The following is a 20,471-nucleotide window of genomic DNA, read 5'->3' as shown; positions in this document are numbered from 1 at the left end:
CAGGGCTCGAACCCAGGAGCACAAAGCCCACAAGAAAGCATTGCCAACGATAACGGGTGAGGCCCTGATAAGGGGCGAACTGGCACGAGGGAAGACAGCCCCTGTAGCCTGATAGAGCGGCTGAGACGCACGCCGATCGAGAGGGAGGCGACAGAGGCACGCGCTGGGTGCTAATACACAGCGGCCGGCAGCCCGCTCTCCCTGGGCTTCTACTAGGAGTACTCCGTGTGCGGCCTCTCAGCCCTAGGAGCGGCTGCAATTTATCCGGAAGAGGGAGAGAGAGCGACTACCCCAGGAGTCCATGTTGGAGGGCTTACAGCGAGCACTCAAACACTGAAGAGGCACACCCTGAGGAAAAGCCGGTGTGGAAGCGCAGGGTGCCAAGAAGCAAGGAGAGGTGTGTAGTTGCCCCCCCCCCCCCCCCCCCCCTAATAGGATGGGCCGGGGCAACAAAACGCAGACGAAGATTTCCTTCGGACAGCGGCGCGCACAATTGCACGATGCCGCCAATAAAGATAAAGACGGCACGCGGGCGAGTGACGAGCCCCCTGGCGACACAGACATCAAAGCTATGCTGTTGGCGATGGAAAAGGGCCTCCAAACCAGTATGACCGCTATAGGCATGAAGATCGACGCCCTGTCCTACAGGATGGCAGAGCGGATCGACAAACATGCAGAACGATTGGACATGTCTGAGCGGAGACTGACGGAGGTTGAAGAGGCGCAAACGGAACTAGACACAGATCGCAAGAGGAGTGAAAAACGAATGCAAGCCCTACTGGATAAGACTGAGGACTTGGAAGCGAGGTCTCGTCGCTGCAACCTGAGAATTACTGGACTTCCTGAGACGACGCAGACTGGCAATATGGAGAAATTTATTGAAAAATTGCTGACCACACTGTTAGGTGAGGAATCCTTTTCTCAGGTCTTTGTTGTGGAGCGGGCTCATCGCTCACTGGGGCCTCGCCTGCGCCCCGGCGCCCCACCTCGCCCTATTATAGCTAAACTGCTAAACTATAGAGACAGGGATGCAGCACTAAGGTTGGCTAGAGAACGGACAGCGCTTCAATATGAGGGCTCCGAAATATTATACCCGGACTTCACCGCCAGGGTCCAGGAGGCTCGCAAACACTTTGCTCCTTACAAAAAACAACTCAGAGACTTGGGACTGGATTACGCAATGCTCTATCCGGCAAAGCTGAGGGTTAATCGGCTGGGTCACTCTCACTTATTTGCAGACCCTCGGACTTTACAGCAAGCCCTTAAACGCTGGTCTAAGAAACAACGCAGAGACACAGCTGACCCTTCGGAAGCAGCGGATGGGAACAGCCGCCTAGACGAGCAGGAGTGACCACCCCCTCATGGTTTGCAGTTTGCAGTGGTAAGATGGTAATATGCAAAGGCCGTGACTCTGAGGGGGCAGCAAAGCTGCGTAAAGACAACGATAGGAACAATAACTGGGCTGAATACCACTCGGAGTGGGACGGGTCTATATAGTTGGGGACAGAATGGTCACACCTCCTTCAAGGTTAGCATACTTATAGAGATACTAGGAGCTGCCGCACTAGACTTTGGAATCCGAACTCTGTACTGATAGCATATCAGGTTGTAAAGAAGTGTCACTTATTTTGTGTAGTGTCTGAGCGCATGGCAAAGTCAGTATTAGTAAAATGGCACGGTGGCACTACTAAGTAATATTCTAGGATAGATAGTGCAAAGTAACGAACCACAGCGGGAGACGCACGGGGCAGTTACACTTTGGTGCTTATTAGCACTGATCATTGGTGACATGGCAACCTCGGCCTCTGCGCACACTGCTCCCGTTTGACTTCTCGTAGTTTAGTTTAAAAAGTTGGGGATAGGGCATAACGGGAGGTGGCGAGGGAGTGGGTCGGTAAGGCCAGGTTGGGGGAGGTCTGCTGTGGGAGGGGGAGGGACAGTTCAGTAACTATTATGCTCACAAAGGGGGATGGGGGGGGTTGTTGTTTTTCAGTTTATGCACACTGCCAGACCTGAGCTGCAGAGACACCACAGCACACATATTGCCTATACATGAGCCTGAGTTGGCGCGAGGAGATACGCCTGCAATGCTTCGAGCCCTCACCTGGAACGTGCGTGGTCTTAATGACCACCGTAAACTTCGTAAGGTGTTAAACTACCTTCAAAGACAGAACGTAGACCTGGCCCTCTTACAGGAGACCCATCTCCCACTCACGAGCAGGATGTTACTTGGTAAGGGACTAGATGGACACATCACGGCTGCAGGTTTCACGGCTCACTCCAGGGGAGTACTGACATGGGTCAACCCTAGATCGAAACTGACACTTACACTCCCGAAGGACGACTCTAATGGCAGATATGTGATCTCCCAACGCGTTTGTCTGGGGCTAGACTTGTTGATTAATAATGTGTACGGTCCAAATTAGGACTCCCCAAACTTCTATCTAAATTTGGCGCAGATAATCCATACAATTCCTGCTGCTCTGGTGTTGTGGGGGGGGATCTGAACTTGGTATTGGACCCTGCTCTAGATAGATCAGCGGGCCCTCCTCGCATGCCCTCTGCTGCGGCCCAGACACTCCAAGCCGAGCTCACCGCAATGGGTCTAGACTAGGATGTATGGAGATACAGACACCCGGAGAGGGGAGGCTATACACATTACTCGGCATACCATGACATTCATACTAGGATTGATTACTGGATGGTGTCCTCTCCTGTGTTGACACACATTAAGGCTTGCACAGTCCTCGCACGCACATTATCTGATCACTCCCCGATCCTGCTTATATTGGAGTCACCTAGGCGATCAATTCCCCCATTTACATGGCGTTTCCCACTCTACTCACTATTGGATCCCGTGTTTAGGGGTGAGCTGATGGAGGAAATTGAAACCTTTTTTGAAATTAATATAGGCTCGGTTGAAGATTTTAGCACGGTATGGGAGCCTTTCAAACTATATATACGAGGCATTGCGATGTCGAAGCACTCGAGTGTCCTTAAATCCATTAGACAGAGGCTGTCGGAGTTGGAGAAACAGCTTGCGTCCCTCGAGAGGAGACAGCAGAATACTCCTAATGAGGCTGTAGATCAGGAGATTAAGACCCTAATTGCGGAATACAACGAAAGAGCAGACAGGGAGGTTCAGCATATGGGGAAATACGCTTCAGCATGCACGTAAGGAGAGGGGGAGCGGCCGAGCTCGCTCTTAGCTAGAATTATCAAGGGCAGCAGGGGGAAGCCTCTAGTAACCGAATTGAGGGACACAGATGGCCAGACAATTACGGGCGAGAGGGGCATCGCAGACGGATTCCGGAGCTATTATTCGGATCTCTACTCCTCCACAGGCGATGACCTCACCAATGAGACTAGAGACTACTTGGAGCATACTGAACTGCCCATGCTCACTAATACGCATCACGAATTCCTAGCAACACCCATAGAAAAAGATGAAATAATAGAAGCACTTGCAAGCATGCGCTCTGGAAGTGCCCCGGGCATTGACGGTTTAACGGTGGGCTCTTATAAAGCTTTCCAGGAAAAACTGGTTCCACACTTGGCCAAGATGTTCGCCGACATAGGTGTAGAGGGCAAAATGCCAGCATCCATGAGAGAGGCCCTCATAGTTAAAATACTTAAAGCCGGAAAATCACAGAGCGAATGCAGTTCATACAGGCCGTTGTCCCTTTTAAATGTGGATGCTTAAATCTACGCGAAAATATTGGCGACCCACCTCGCCCTCCTGTCCCCTGTGCTAGTAGCGCCTGAACAGGCGGGCTTCATCCCTAGTAGAAATTTTACGTATAACATCCGAGCGGTCTTGGGCACTATACAACATATAAGACAAGACACAAAAGCGGTAGCAGTCTTTCTGGACATGGAGAAGGCATTTGACTCCGTAGAATGGCCATTCATGTTGCAGGTGCTGCGGAGACTCGGCCTGGGCGAGCCTTTCCTTCAAATGATAGGTGCATCATACCATAAACCTATGGCGAGGCTCCACGTCTGTGATCAAGTGACGGACCCCTTCCAGATTTGTAGGGGAACGCGTCAAGGCTGCCCTCTGTCCCCCCTGTTATACGCACTGGTGGCCAAGCCACTTGCTTGTGCACTACGCGAATATCACGGAAATTAGGGTGTCTGTTTCCCGACATATAAAATTGTTGTCTCGACATACGCAGACTACACACTATTATACATTCGAGAGCCAGAACGTAACTAGCCAACAATACTTAGAGAAGTGGTTAGATTTGGCTGTCTCTGGTTTGCGCGTTAACTGGTCGAAGTCGGTAGCGTTCCCTCTCACCCCGATTACTGGAGGATTCGACATGGAATACCCTCTGCAGTGGTCACTAGACCCGGTGAGGTACTTGGGTGTCAGGATCCACACGGACTCTGAGATGCTACTTAAAGAGAACTATGGAGCGGCCTACAGTAGACTGGAGGATGACGTGGAGCCCTGGTGCAAACTCCCGCTCACCCTTATGGGGCGAATCGCCATCATAAAAATGGTAGTGCTGCCTAGATACCTGTTCCTGTTCAGTGCCATCCCGATGGTATTGTCAAAGGCCTTTTTCCAAACCATGACACAATTAATGGTCAGGCTTGCATGGGCAGGAAAACAACTGAGAGTGCGATGGACCCTCCTGACGCTTCCCTATGGTATGGGAGGGCTGGGTGCACCAGACTTGGAACTCTATTATAGAGCTGCGCTGGCTGCACATCTCCACACTTGGATACATTTTGACCCACTTATTCCCCATGTCCATATGGAACGACTCTTTGCTGGCCCCCTACCTCTCCCGGCCACAATTTGTCAGCCGGTGGATCGCAGAACGGGTATATTGAACTCTATTACTTCTGTGAACCATGCCTGGCACTCTTTGCTGCAGGCTCACGGAGGCGCGCTACTGTACTCACCCATTATGCCACTGGAATGGGCAATTTGGCTAAAGCCATTGCGAGAACTTGGAGTAATACAAACCATGCACAAAATGGGCATTAAACTGGCGGGAGACCTATTCTTGAACGGCACAGCCAAAACTTGGGTACAGGTCGAAGCGCATGCCGACGACATCACAATGCTGACACGCTTCCAATACCTAGGGTGACCAACCGTCCGTAAATTTCACAGACAGTCCGTAATTTGGACCTCACGTCCATTGTCCGTGAGGATCCCTTTTACGGACGCCTTTTGTCTGTAATTTTGGCCATCACAGGGAGCAGCATTGCTCCCCTATGAGAGGACTCACCTTCCTGATGGGGCCGCCTCGCGCTCCTCCTGGAGCACAAGGAGCAGCCCCTCCCCGCCCATTGTCTTTCTGTATGGGGCTGATTGGCACATACAGAGTGACAATGGGGCAGTCTGGGCTGGTAAAGCATGTGGCGGCCTCCTCCTGCCTCAGTGTACAGCAGGGCATTCTGTAAAATAAATGGTAAAACGCTAATGCTGCAACTTTAGCAACGTTAGAAAACAGTTTATATAAAGTAGCCTATAAAATAAGTTAAAAAGAACGGGTTATCGGTCTTTCACTGTCATCATTTTTTAACTGAAGTATTTTCAATATTATATTCAACAAAGCCGTGGCTGCTGCTTTTTTATTTTAAGCAACTAATAACCATTGACAAAGCCAATAGTCCTGGTTTTTGTTGGGGTAATGATACTTGCTGTATTATATATATATATCTGGATGCAATGACATAAACAACATAATACCAGTCGGGTGGACCACTTTGCTAGCGCTGATTTTTAGCCTTGGTATTTTAAACTACGCCCTTAATTACATCGAACATCCCCTTTGAAGAGACCCCCCAGTTTTTTACACCACTTAAATCCCAGGAAACAACACCATGTCACAGTCCCCTCACATCCTGGCACTGTGCATCATGCATGACTCATGACTTCTACGTTTTCAGACTGCCTATGTGCAGGGGCATAGTGAACCCTCCCCCCACCTCACCTCACCCCTTGCTTTAGGAACTACAGCTAGGGTGAAGTTCTTGATGGGCCTCTTCTGTCTGTAACTCTGCAGACAAAGGCTCAGCTCATAATGTGAAAAGGTGGGTGAGTAAATAAGTGAAGGAATGTGTGAATGGCTGGATGGATTACTGAAAGGATGAATGAAAGGGTGAATGGATAGATAAAAGGATGGATGGATGAGTGAAAGCTTAGATGATGGGCGAGTGAATGGGTGGATAGATGAGTGAAAGGATGGATGGATGGATTGAATTGATAAGTGAAAGGGTGAATGGATGGATGGTTGAGTGAAAGGGGTAGATGGACAAAAAGATGGATAGATGAGTGAAGAAGTGAAAGGGTGGATGGATGGGAGGATGGATGGATGAGTGAAAGGATGGATGAGTAATAGGATCCACGGATGGAATTAATGAATGGATGAGTAGATGGGTGGATGGATGGATGGATGGATGATTGAAAGAGGGATGGAGAGAGAAAGGGAGAATGAATGATTGAAAGGGAGAATGGGTGGAAGGATAAGTGACTGGGTGGATAGATGAGTGAATGAATGAATGGCTGGATGGGTGAAATGGTAAATGGCTGAGTGAATAGATGGATGGGTAAAAGAGTGGATGGATGACTGTATGGATGGATGGGGTGAAAGGGTGGGTAGATGAATAATGGATGGATGAGTGAAAGGGTGGATGGAGGGATGGATGAGTGAAATGATGGATGGAAGGATATATGGTGGATAGGTTTGCAAATGGTTGAATATGTTTGGATATAAATGGGCACATAGATGGAAGGACAGAATGAATGGTGAAAGACTGAATAATAGATAAAAGAATGATTACACCTTGTTGCATCCTTTATGTTAAGTAGCATTTCCTATACATTAACTTTCACATTAATATGAGTCATTGGCTCTATATAATGTGTGTGATGTAATACACTTTGACAACCTGCCCTACATAATTGGGAGGAGTAACACTATTAGAGAAATTAAATACACATGAGAGACGGTCTAAGTGAAGATGAGGGGCACCATTGAAAGGTGAAGCAAGGCAGGACTGGCCGGACAGGGCATCGGGTGTTTCCCTAGGAGGCTGGAAAGGTGGGGGGGGCGGGGGGGGGGGGGGGTTACTGGGGGCTTGCACAGCAAAGTTCCTTGTATGTCCAGTAGTTTTCAATCAACAATAAAAAGCAGCCTTACTTATATTCAGGTGTGGTTCACCATTGTCTGGTGACTAATGTACCTGCTGGAGCGAGATGCGAATTTTGAATTTTTTAAGGCAGCAAGCTGCGGCCATACTGAAAAACCATGAAGTGCATGATTGTCTCAACCTAATATAAACCTATTTTGACTTGCACTTAGATGGTTGTCTATTTACTTACTTATATACTATTGCGCGACCACCTCTGACGTGTCTGTAAAACTTACCTCTTGTCCCGAAGTTTTGTCCTGAATTTTTGTCCTGAATTTTGGCCCTTTGTCCTAAATTTTTACACTCAATCAATCAATCAATCACGGCATTTATAAAGCGCGCTACTCACCCGGGAGGGTCTCAAGGCGCTGGGGGGGGGGGGGGGGTGGGGGGGTATGTTACTGCTCGAACAGCCAGGTCTTGAGCTGTTTCCTGAAGGAGAGATGGTCCTGGGTTCGCCGAAGGTGGGTGGGGAGGATGTTCCAGGTCTTGGCTGCCAGATAGGGAAAGGATCTTCCTCCGGCGGTGGCTCTGCGGATGCGTGGTACGGTGGCGAGGGCGTGGCTGGTTGATCGTAGCTGGCGGGTGGGCGTGTAGAAGGTCATGCGGTCGTTGAGGTACTTGGGGCCCAGGTCGTGGAGAGCCTTGTGTGCGTGGGTCAAGAGTCTGAACGTGATTCTCTTACTGACGGGGAGCCAGTGCAGGCCTCTCAGGTGTCCGATGATGTAGCTGTGTCGGGGGATGTCCAGGATGAGTCGTGCGGAGGCACTGGATGCGCTGGAGTCTTTTTTGAAGTTTGGCTGTGGTTCCAGCGTAGAGGGTTTTCCCGTAGTCCAGTCGGCTGGTGACGAGTGCCTGGGTGACGGTCTTCCTGGTTTCGGTGGGGATCCATCTGAAGATCTTGCGGAGCATGCGCAGAGTGTTGAAGCATGAAGATGAGACGGCGTTGACTTGTCTGGTCATCGACAGGGAGGAGTCCAGGATGAAGCCCAGGTTGCGTGCGTGGTCCGTTGGCTTGGGAGCGGTGCCCAGGGCCGGGGGCCACCAGGAGTCGTCCCAGGCGGAGGGTGATGATCCCAGGATGAGGACTTCTGTCTTGTCTGAGTTCAGTTTAAGGCGGCTGCTCCTCATCCAGTCGGCGACGTCTTTCATCCCTTCGTGTAGGTTGGCTCTGGCGGTGGTGGGGTCGTTGGTGAGGGAGAGGATCAGCTGGGTGTCGTCGACGTATGAGATGATGTTGAGGTCATGTTGGCGTGCGATGGCTGCGAGGGGGCTCATGTAGACGTTGAAGAGGGTTGGACTGAGCGAGGAGCCTTGAGGAACGCCGCAGATGACTTCGGTGGCCTCGGATCTGAACGGGGGGAGGCGGACTCTCTGGGTTCTTCCGGCGAGGAACGAGATGATCCGCTCCAGTGCTTTCTCTCGGATTCCAATGTTGCTGAGGCGCTTCACTAGGGTGCGGTGGCAGACTGTGTCGAACGCCGCAGAGAGGTCTAGGAGGATGAGGGCCGCTGTTTCCCCGTTGTCGAACAGGGTTCTGATGTCGTTGGTGGCTGCGATTAGGGGGGTCTCGGTGCTGTGGTTGGCCCGAAACCCGGACTGCGAGTAGTCGATAGATCCATTCATCTCGAGGAAGGCGGCCAGCTGTCTGTTGACGGTCTTCTCGATGACTTTGGCTGGAAAGGGAAGGAGCGAGATGGGACGGTAGTTCTTGAGGTCGGTGGGGTCCGCCGTTGGTTTCTTCAGGAGGGCGGTAAGCTCGGCATGCTTCCAGCTCTTCTGGAAGGTGGCGGTGTGAAAGGAGGAGTTGATGATGTCCCGGAGATGGGGAGCGATGATGGCGTCGGCTTTGTTGAAGACGTGGTGTGGGCAGGGGTCGGTTGGTGATCCGGAGTGGATGGAGTTCATCGTGCGGGTGGTCTCTTCGGTGTTGATCGGGGTCCAGTTGCAGAGGGTAGTGGTGGCGGGAGTTGGTTCAGCGGTAGGGTGCGTGGTCTGTGCGTTGAAGCTGTTGTGTATGTCTGCGATCTTGCTGTGGAAGAACGAGGCGAGTGAGTCGCAGAGGTCTTGCGAGGGAGTGATGTCGTTGTTTCCGGCGCTGGGGTTGGAGAACTCTTTGACTATGCTGAAGAGTTCCTTGCTGTCGTGGGCGTTGTTGTCCAGTCGTTCTTTGAGTGCCGACTTCTTGGTGGCGCGGATCAGCTGGTGGTGTTTGCGGGTGGCGTGCTTGAGGGCGGTCCTGTTGTCTGTGGTCTGGTCTAGCCGCCAGGCTTTCTCGAGGGTGCGGCAGTTCTTCTTGGTTTCCTTGAGTTTGTCGGTGAACCAGGGAGTTTTCTTGCTGCCGGTTCTGCTGGGAGGGTTCTTTAGTGGTGCGAGGTCGTCGGCGCAGGCGGTCAGCCACTTGGCGAGGTTGCTGGCTGCTTCGTTTGGGTCCGCTGTGTTGGTGGGTGTGTTCTGGCTGAGGGAGGCGGTGAGCTGCTCTGCGGTGATCTTGCTCCAGCTCCGGCGGGGAACCTGTTGCGGGTGGTGGGGGGGGGGGCGTGTTAGGAGGATTTATAGCACAGATACCGGGTAGGCTATCATATTAGCGTAGTTCACTCTGGGAGAGCAGAAACACGACACAGTCTGGCCAAGACGAGCAGAGGTTGGCATATCGTGAGGACGGGAACCATTGTGGACACACATTCATAGGACTGGATAGGACTGGATACTTGTGGAGGCTGAGGACCCGGGCTAAGAGGGACACATAGTGCCCTAGGGTTGTCCCGGGGGGTATACTGCGGCACAAGAGTTAGGGTCCGGGTGAAGCTGGGCGCCCAGGGAGGCAGCGTAGACAGGTGGTCGCTGAAATTGGGGTCATATAATTATGTGCAAGAGAGGAGTTGATATCACATAGCATAAAGTATAAATCACATGCTCGGAGTGCATAAACCAAATCGCCGCCGGTCCTCCGGGATATCGGCTAAACGGCTGTGTTAACCCCAAAGAGAATTGCATGCTACGTGGAAATTCGCTTCAGCCGGCCCCAGGGTTGTAGGCTAGGGGATGTGTGCTTTATTTGTTATAACAATAAAAAACTTTTTTTTTTAAATTTGTTACATCGAGCCGGGCTATTTTTTTACTGTCCTGCTGTTCAAACTGTGATGTTTAAAACAAGCGCCGCCTTTGATGCGGCACTCCCGCTAGCTGCAAAGGGCTTCACGAGTTGCTCGAAGGGAGCACTAGAGCGGGGCTCTGCTTTGTCCCCATGGGGACTGGTGAGTGCACTGCTCGGTATGAAAGGGAGCACTAGAGTGGGTCCCTGCTTTGTCCTCGAGAGAACCAGTGAGTGCCTGTTGCGATCGGAGCGTTGGCTTTCTACGAAGCATGCAGAGGTGCTGACATGCTTAAAAGAAGTTCCAGAAAAGCGGATGAAAACAGTACTTGGGCCATGGGAGACTGATAACAGAAAAACACAGAGGAACAACTGGAAATAGTATGCTACACCCAATTGAAACAGAGTAAAAGTAAGTGGCTAGTACACGAACCAATGAAAAGCAAGGGAGAGAAGTAAGCCCCTTTTAAGATATATATTAAATACTGTAGATTTCATAAGCGCTGTGCAGGCAACACCTGCAAGGGCATCAATTGTGGGGGGGCTTTTGCGGGGGCATAACTCCTGCCATGTCCCACCACTAACACAGGACAGCCACCTCTGCAGCATTTCACATACCCGCACTCACACACAGCCCACATACAGACAGCAGACACAAGAACATTTTCATATTGTAGGCACACTTGATTATCAAAATACTTTCATGTTCCTATGTACCCTTGAATATGTTTAAAATATAAATAAAAATGCTTAAAACACACAAATAACCTCATTCTCATACCATTCACTGCTACACACGTACTGGCAATAGCACACACTCTCAAATCATGGTCATCAATGCTCATTTGGCTGTCATCCATACTCTTGGCATAGATGACATTATACAGCATAAACTTGATGCAGTCTTCATCACAGAAGCATGTCTTACACTCAAACCCACGAGCAGCTCTTGTAAATTATTATGCTGGCGTACCTTCCTCTCAGAAGAACATAGCAAGATGGATAGTTTATTGTGTTGTCACTTGTGATGAAAAAGTGAATATGTTCATGCCTTGTAAACCTTGGGCTCATTCTACAAGGAGGAAAGCAGCTACTGCTGTTCTTGTGGGAAATCTAGCCTTTCCAGACATTTATAATGCGGATTCAACTTTTTTGGGAGGGGATGGGTAATGTGTCTCTTTGTACTTTTTTACTCAACAAGTTAACTCTGTGGACTTTATGTTCATAGAGTTAATCCCATGGCGAAGAAGGAAAATCACTAACTTGTAATCCTAGTTGTTTACCATAGATTTTCTCTCTGAATTCATAATAGTACCACCCACCACCCTTCTTTTTGGTCCACAGATGTAGAACTGGATACTATATAACTTTGTCCCCCCCCCCCTCCCCCATGCTTTAGAAATTAACCATCTGACACTGTTGCATGGCACTTGGCATAATGAATCCTTCCATGGTACTTAAAGTAGCTGTGTCAGTTTGCATTATGTAGTGTTTCTTCTTTGGGGCACCAATTCCTGTTTTTTCTTGTGCCCTAAAATGTGTGTTCATCCAAATGTACTAAGTGGAAAAAGAGCAGTAAATGATGCCTTATTGGAATGTTTTCTATCTAGTGGATGAAATAAAACCATTCAAATAAATAAATGCGTTTTGGAACCTTGATTAGCTTTTTGAAATAATATTTTTATGAAAGTCAAAGCGAAATCCTGTTGTGAAGAACAATAGCCAGACACCAGTGCTCTGTTAAACGCAGAGACTATGGAAATAAGGACATTGTTTTCTGTATGAGTTGGTTCCATGATTTGCGTGTGATCCACATTGAGATGCACCATGCTTTGTATGCTCCTGCTACAGCAACGCTACTGACATGAAGCTTTGACATGCAAAAATGTTTAGATCAGGCATGTCATGCGTTGAATGAGGTGGTGTTAATGCACTTATTGTATCACTTTTGGTCCCCTCTGCACAATCTGGGTAGCACCGAGGAGCTGCTGAATTCGTCACACTGAAGCAGGGTCAGCTTTGTTGTGTTCAGGACAGTGAAGCTTTCATGACTCCTACCTGCTGTAGAATAGACTTGTGGTCTATGGTGCCATGCCAGCCGCTTGAAACCAAAATAAAAATACATTTATAATAAGTTAAACAACACTATAAAACTTGGTTGCCTGTTTAGCTTAGGGGGCAACAACAGCCGGCTCATGCAGTAAACTGTATAACCAATGAGATTCGCAATGGAGGCTGGGCAATTTATAGGAAGCAATTTGCAAGCGTAGGGAATCTAAAAAAACAATTATTTTAATAACATGTCCTGTAGTCAGGGAAATTGTGTCTTTAATCGAGCAGTTAATCCCTGAATTGCTGCCACCATTGATCTGCCAGAAAACACCAGGTTGTGAACCCTATTACATACTGACAAATGCATCCTTCAGTTCTTTAAAATCTTCCTGAGGAATTCCTTCCCTGTCACAATGCCCTCACCACCCCACTTGGCAACTACAATAGCATTTGTTGTTGCAACTATCCCGTTTTAACACCTTCCACACGCCTCCCTCAGCCTTAAAGCTTCACATTTCCTAATGTCGGATGCAAACCCTATTGCTCCCTGATCAATAGTTCTGCCAATGTAATAATGTCTCCCACACAGAAGACCATCTTCATGATAGCTACGCACCCTTTGTAATGAGATAACAATAAATACGTAAAGGACTGCTTGCCTAAGGTACATACTCATTCAACTCTGAATAAGCACATCAGATAATTAAGCAACCAAAGATGTGGGTCTCTCGTCTTGAAACGTGGAAAAAAATCTTCTTTATTAACAACCTCCTTCCTCATTGTCCCCTATAGATCCTATTGCTTCAATTCTTAACTATCCTCACTTTCAGTTAGCTAATAATAACATTTAGACCAAATTAGAATCAGTAGTTAGACGCTAGCATGTGTCTCTAGATTTGAAAAACACTAGTGACGCATCCATAAAGATTGCCGTTAGCTCCTCTAAAGAAAGAAGCAAGAAACCCCCTGGACTAGGGAGCTGGAACCCGGACAAAAGGAATGTGGTTAATGGTGTGGAGGTGGACAGGATAGTAGTTCAGGGTGCAAGAATGAAAACAGCAAACTGAAGGACAACAATTCCTAGCAGAGCATCGGAGCTCTGATACAAGGCAAGGAAATTGTCAAGTGAATGGCTTTTACTGCACTGTGATGCAAGGGGAAGCTGTTCTGAAGTTCTTTATATAGAACTGAAACAGGAAGTTCTTCCATGTTAAATTGGAAACTAAGAGAAGGTCCTAGAACTTTCTGGAAGCTTAATAAAGGTCATGAACATTCTAGAAGGAAGGGTAAAGGAAGGTTTCAGAACTTTCCGGAAGGTATTTAAAAATGAATTTGCATACATTATAAATCCCCCTTGACCATTTAAATACATGTCTCACCTTCAAGCTGTAGTCTGTTGGCCTTTTTATTCAATTAAATAAATATTGATTTTTCGACTGGCCCTAGAGTCACTGGTACGCAACACGACTGGACCTCCCCAAGCACTGTGAATGTACTGTTGATGTAGAAACATCTGTGAATAGCCTATCCGTGTTCGGCAGAGCAACACTACAATAGCTAACACAGGTCAGCACCAAATGTCACAGATCGAAAGCTGCCCATTCTATATAGGTTATTGCTCACATCGCCCCTTGCTGGACTCTGTTGATCAACTCTTTGCTAACCCATGGCAAAGTTACAAACTGGCTGAAAAGAGGTAAATTTACCCCATATTTGACAAAACCTTTCACTGACCCTGAAGCCTTGAATAAATTAAACTCAGCTACCAATCTCCCGTTCTTGAAAGCTGTGTTTCAACCCAATTGAAACAATTTATCAGAGCCCTTAACCTTTTTGACGATTTTCAATCTGACTTCAGACCTGGCTGTAGTGCAGAAAACAGCCATGCAACAGATCGTGAACAACATTCTCGCCCTCCTTGACAATGGACCTAATCCTAATCCCCAACCTATCTGCAGCGTTCAACAAAGTCAATCACTATTTCCTGCTCCACACACTCAAAAAAGAATGGTAATAAGTGGAGCAGTTCTACGATAGTTATGCTCTTATTTGGACAACTCCTCCCAACAAATTAAACTGAACAGTTCACTATCTAATCTAGCAGTCGTAATGCTAGGGGTCCTTCGAGGGCCTATATTATCCCTAGTCTTTTTTCAACTTGTACACTGAACCTCTGACAACAATTTCTAAAACCATCAAACCTCGCCAACTATCTTTACGCTGATGATATACAGCTACAACTAAAAGTCTTGTCTAGTTGTCCTTCAGCCACTTAAAGTCGTTCCCACTCTTTATGGAATTGCTCCTTATTCACTGGCCCCACTCTCAATCCTCTTCCTCTATTCACATGAATACCCGAACACCCCTCACTACAATGAATACCACCCTTAACTCAGCAGAAAAATGCTCTCAGAATGAAGTAAGATGTTTCAGCTATATTATGCCCTTGTTGATTTCTCTCAGCTCCCGACAGAACCAAGAAGCAATTTCAATGGGGCTTGTCTCAACTTCAGAGCTCTGCATTATGGAACCCTGAAACACCTAGCACAGAAACTCGTCCTTTTATGCGGTTTCTGTTATCTCCAAAGCGGCGAATCGCTTCTCTTAAAACCACCAATGTTCAGGGAGAAAAGAACTATCTCCTAGGCCATCTCGTGAACTACTCCCAAAATCTGGAACTTAATCCCTCCTGAAATACAGTGATCCTGCGTTCGAAACCTGCAGGAAACATTTAAAACACCTGCTAATTGAGAAGCACATCTCTCTCTCTATCTTTTGTTAAGGTTCATTTTTATTAGTTTTCTTCTTCTATTTGATGGTTTGTGGTTTAATTACTCACTCGTACATTCCTTGCTGTTATTCTATTTCCCAATGTTTACTGTAAAGCACTGTGATAACTCCGGGTCTTGTTCGTGCTTTATAAAACTGCAAGCAAATAAACTTGTCTGTCTCTATGGGTAGGGTTCACATATTTAGTAAGGACTGACGAGGAAGGAGGATGAGAGGTGTTAACTTGAGAACTTGATGCAAATTAAGGTACCTGCATCAAAGACCTGTGAGGATCTTGCAGATCTTTTAATTTAGTAAATTGTGACAACTGATTATAAATTGGATTACTAAGCAACAAGGCTGGAGTCGCAAGGACTAAATACAGACAAGCTTTTCATTAATGTTTTATGTTAGTATCTTTGTAATATTAGGCAGACATGATCAAAGTATAATTTTGTAAAGTTGTATATTGCTTTAAATAACAAATATCTATAAGTAAACAAGTCTCACAATATTATTTTTTTATATATTTATCCATGTTAGGTTCCAAGGGTGTTTGTGAACGGAACGTGTATTGGTGGCGGGACAGACACTCGCAAGCTTCACCAGCAAGGAAAGCTTCTTCCTCTTGTCCGGCAATGTGCAGCGAGCTATGAACATTGAAAATATATATGTCTTGTAACTTACCCTGCTTGCAAGGAACATAGTTGCTTGTGGATGTGCTTCAGCAGAATCCATATGAACAAGCACGAGAATCAGTATCTTTATATCATCGTAATGGAGCAGTCTGCCTTCTTTTAATATTTTAATTGTTTGAACCTTCCCAGTAAAATTGGAAGCAAAAATATTTTATTTTGTTTATGTTGAAACTAGTAGAGGTGGTTGTGAACATAGGATGCTCTGTATCATTGCAATGAAGTCGTTTTTCTCATTGGGAGGGCTGTGTTATAAATTGGTTTTGGTGTCTCTAATTCAGTGACGGAGAAGTTTCAGATTTACACATAGCTGCTACAGTTACAATTTGACAATCAAAACAATGTTGCCATACTTTGATTTCCTTGGGGACACAGAAACCGCCAAGGAAGATTGCAGTCTTGTACGGGGACTCTCGTAGGGCTGTCCAGTGAAATACTTTTGATGTTCTGTGGTACAGTCGCTGTATGTATGCTTTATGGGGTTGCACCTTCAGTATTCTTGTTTAAGGCATCAGTAAACTGTACTAGTGCTATTGCCACAATATTTGTACGGTGCAGATTATTTGGAATGTATCTTCTGTTGGAATTATTCAGTTTTACTAGTCTCATGAATGTATTTTGATTATATTTGAAAGGCTAATACACATTTATGTATTTGTTCATTAAAGTGATTTTTTTTCAGAATACATGTTGTAAGACTTTTACTCCAATTTAGAAAGAACACATGTAGCAAATATTTACATCAACTGTTTTTACATGATCAAATAATCATAATCGGGCAGGTTTACAGTATTGCCAAAGGGTGGTAGAAAGACACACTATAAATCATGGGAATAAAGCAATTTATCTGTAGGAGAAGTCATTGGCTACCACTTATTGTAGACTTGACACTAAAATACAACTACAGCAGGGGTTATTTTAAGCAAAATGTATGAGCACAGTGAGTCTGAACATATTAGAGTTACCTGTTATATAGTGATTAAAGAAAGCACTCTAGTGTTGGCCAGCTTGTGCGGTCCTTAGTGCAGGGCGATGGCATGATGAACTTGTTTCAGTACGCATACATGCCTTACATGAAAAAGCACACGGACCATACAAGACACAGCAACAAGCAGTGTACTTTCAACTCTCGTTTTCAGAGCTTGAGAGATTTGGTGGAAACTTTGACGACCAACATAATATCTTCAAAATCCAAACTGGACTGTTGGTAAGAACACCTCACCAGTAGACTGCCGTTATCTTGCCTGTTGATTGGTGCACACAGAACACACTAGCCTGTTTCTGCAAAAGTTAAACTTTTACGAGTTCCTGGTGAAAGTATGCTTGCGCAAATTGCTCATACTGTGCATCACTAATAAGCCTTGGTAGATATTAGAATTAAAACATTTCTCACTTGGGAGGGCAGGGCCCAGATATCTTAAAACAAATGAATGGCAACCACTTTGCTCAAGTAGTCGCCAATGGATTGTTTGTATCTCTCTGATCAGTTTTGAGTTCCATACAGTATTTCACAGTTTTCTTTTCTTCACTGGGCCACAGCTACAGGCTTTTTGCCAGTTCAGCCTGTTTCAGCTGCAAATTCATTCAGATGAGCATTGCCTTTCGGAGATTATCCTAATAGGGTTGCAATAGGCACATGGAAAGGAATCTACACTCAACACAGTATAAAATGGCGCCATTCACTTTCTCCCAACCTTGCATCCGTCTTTGACTCAAAAGTGATAATGCTTCAGCATATGCAGTCTGTGGCTTCGCAGCGAATTATTCAGTAGTTAATGTTCTTCCTGTTTGAAAGAAAAGACAGAGGAACATTAAGGGTTTCTGCCTCTAAGGCTACATTTTTTATTTTATGTTTGTGGGACTAGCCACTATCATCTAGCCAGTTTAGTACCTATATCATAGCAGTCTTTTAGCACCAAATACAGTGTTTAAGACAGGAACCTGTGTATGAGCGGGAAACTTATCAGTCTAGTCTGTAACTGCTGTAAAGGCGTTCATGTGTGTTGAGGACCTTTTGCTTAATGAGGCAAAACAAAGATCCTGGTACTTAGGCCTAAACAACACTTTTAAGGGCATTCAGGGGGATTACAGCATCAGCTAAAAATGGAACTTGCTTTGTTGTGTAAAAGGGAGACAGCAGGAATGCACCATATTTACAAAAATATAGTACACTTCTGCGGTCACCTTGTGCTGGTGCACTTGTGGCAGCCTAGTGCCAACATAAGCACTCTTGCGCAACAACACAGAAGTGCCTGTGTTGTGGTCAGAATTGGTCGCTCCCCACGCCGCGCATCTCCCTAGGGCCCGAGTGCTGCCGAGGGTTCGCCGCTGGTGTGCCCCCGGTACGGCCACCTTTCTTATGCCTGCGTTTCTTTCCTGTACTCTGCTATTGGTGATTGTATTTAGCTTTTTGTTTACTGCTTTACTGTATTTTTCAGGGGCTCCCTTCGCACCCCTGCCCTCTGTGCCCCCCGCTTCCCGCCGCTGCTCCCTCACGGCTCGCCCCCTTTTTCCTTCTGTATCCCCGCCCTCGCCCATTGCCCGCCCTGCTCCCGCCTCCCAGCTGCCCCTCCCTCCCACTTCGCCTCTTATGGAGGCCGCGCAGCGGAAGGCAAGCCCGTCTGCGCCCGTCCGCGCCCAGCGCCAGGACCCCTTGACCCCGCGCCCCCTGCAACACCAGACTGTACTACGACTCCAGCACCCTCCACACACTCAACACCGAACGAGACCACCCCTGCTACCAGGCCACCCCGAAGCGCACCCAAGGGCCCTTCGCCTGCCGGAACTGCAGATTCACCAGCATCCACCCACCAAACCACCAACCAGAGAGCCCAACCATCTCCGCTGCATCCTCCTCAACACTCGCTCCGCTCACAAACACACCATCGAACTCTGGGACCTCCTAGACTCCACCGCCCCCGACGTCGCCTTCCTGACGGAGACCTGGTTGACCTCCACCTCAGCACCAGACATCGCCATAGCCATCCCACAGGGCTACAAGATCTCCCGCAGAGACGAACGGGGTAGGAGGGGGAATCGCCATCATCCACAAAGACAACATCAAAATCTCGATCAACACCGACGACACCCTCACCTCCGCCGAGCACATGCACTTCCAGATCCACACCGACCCCAACACCACCCTCAGAGGAACACTCGTCTACAGACCTCCCGGACCTCAACCACAGTTCAGCGACACCATCGCCGACCTCGTCAGCACCCACGCCCTCGCCTCCACGGACTACATCCACCTCGGGGACTTGAACTTCCACCTCGAGAACAACTTATTGATTTTACTGCATTCAGACACCTGGGTCCAAATAAAACTGGGGGCCGGCAACTGTTTATCCAAAGAAATTCCGACCACAAGAGGGTTGAAACAGGGGTGCGTCCTCGCACCGACCCTGTTCAACCTCTTTATGTCTGACCTCTCTAAAGATCTGGACAATTGCAACCACAATGCCCCAAAGCTAGGGGGTCTTACATTGTCGAATTTATTATATGCAGATGACCTGATACTAATCAGCCACCCCAGTAGGCCTGCAACATATTATTAATACAACTAGCACATTTTCCGAAATAAACGGCCTGACCATAAATACAGATAAAAAAAAAGGTGATGGTTTTTAATCAAAAACTAAAAAAGCAAACATTTCAATGGTCTCTGCATGATTACAAAATTGAAACAGTTAAAGAATACAAATACCTAGGGATAATCTTTGACTCGAACGGCTCTTTCCAGCAACATACAACAACAATAAAAAACAGAGGGATTTCACTGGCAATCGCTTTTAAAAATATTAAGAACAAAATAGCAGGCCCAAACTTAATCCCCTTGCTGGACATATTTCGCGCAAAACTGTTACCATAAATAACATATGGGAGCGAATGCATGAGAGGGAGAGACAAAGATATTTTAGATAATGTGGTCAGCAAAACACGCCGAATACTCTTCTCACTCCCTCCGTATACCTCCACAGCACAGCTAAGGTTGGAGTTGGGTTTACAGAAGCAGCAAAAATTTGCGCGCAAGGGCGCGTATGGAAAATGCTGGCACAAAGTAAAAAACGATGTAACAGACTCCCTGAACGCCCACCTTTGGAAAGAGCTGGAGACAAACAAGGGATCCCCTGCAACGGTCTACCTTCAAGCAGCTATAAAATCCCTTGCATTAAAAGACCTCTGGGACTCGAGGTGTACACTTAAGTGCTTCAAACGCCTGGTTAACAAGTCAGTGAAAATTCTTTCCATGGAAGAAGACAAAGCAGCATTAACCAGGAGATCACATGGGTGGTTCGTAATCCAAGGCTACACTAGCGCCTTACCTCAGCCATACCTCAGTACCAGCTTTTCAAGGAAGGTGAAGGAAGAATTCCTGCGGCTGAGGATGGAGGTAATCCCGTCAAACGTACATCTTCCCCCATGGAAACGCCTGGAATCTAATTCTAACTGCAGGCTTTGCGACAATCCAAAGGAGGGCGTTTTAAACTTGTTATGTAGCTGTAAAGCTCTAGATAGTGCCCGAAGGTGCCAACTAACACAGCTCTGGAATCAAAACGGTGTGCGAACCCGCAGACAAGCCCTGTTGATCAGCTTTAACCCCTTCGCTGCAGGGGTAATTCCCCCACTGTGCTGGGGGGGAGGGGGCGCACACAGCGCCCCCATGCTCATGACGAGCTGAGCTCGTCATGAGCTACAGTGCT

The 20,471-nt window shown here is 47.2% G+C and overlaps 1 protein-coding gene across 2 annotated transcripts in view; it reads left to right on the top strand.

Annotated features, from left to right (window-relative positions):
* Positions 1-16,452, top strand: part of GLRX2 (glutaredoxin 2) — a 140,295-nt gene extending 123,843 nt beyond the window's left edge. For both annotated transcript variants that reach the window (XM_086964542.1, XM_086964539.1), the window contains exon 4: positions 15,617-16,452. In XM_086964542.1, coding sequence (XP_086820668.1) covers positions 15,617-15,736 — 120 coding nt within the window. In that variant the 3' untranslated portion in view covers positions 15,737-16,452. The remainder of the gene's footprint in view (positions 1-15,616) is intronic.
* The last annotated feature ends 4,019 nt before the right edge of the window (positions 16,453-20,471 follow it).

This window comes from Lissotriton vulgaris, chromosome 1_1, assembly GCF_964263255.1.
Source record: "Lissotriton vulgaris chromosome 1_1, aLisVul1.2, whole genome shotgun sequence".
Lineage (NCBI taxonomy): Eukaryota > Metazoa > Chordata > Amphibia > Caudata > Salamandridae > Lissotriton > Lissotriton vulgaris.
This window is presented reverse-complemented; position numbering and strand designations above follow the sequence as displayed.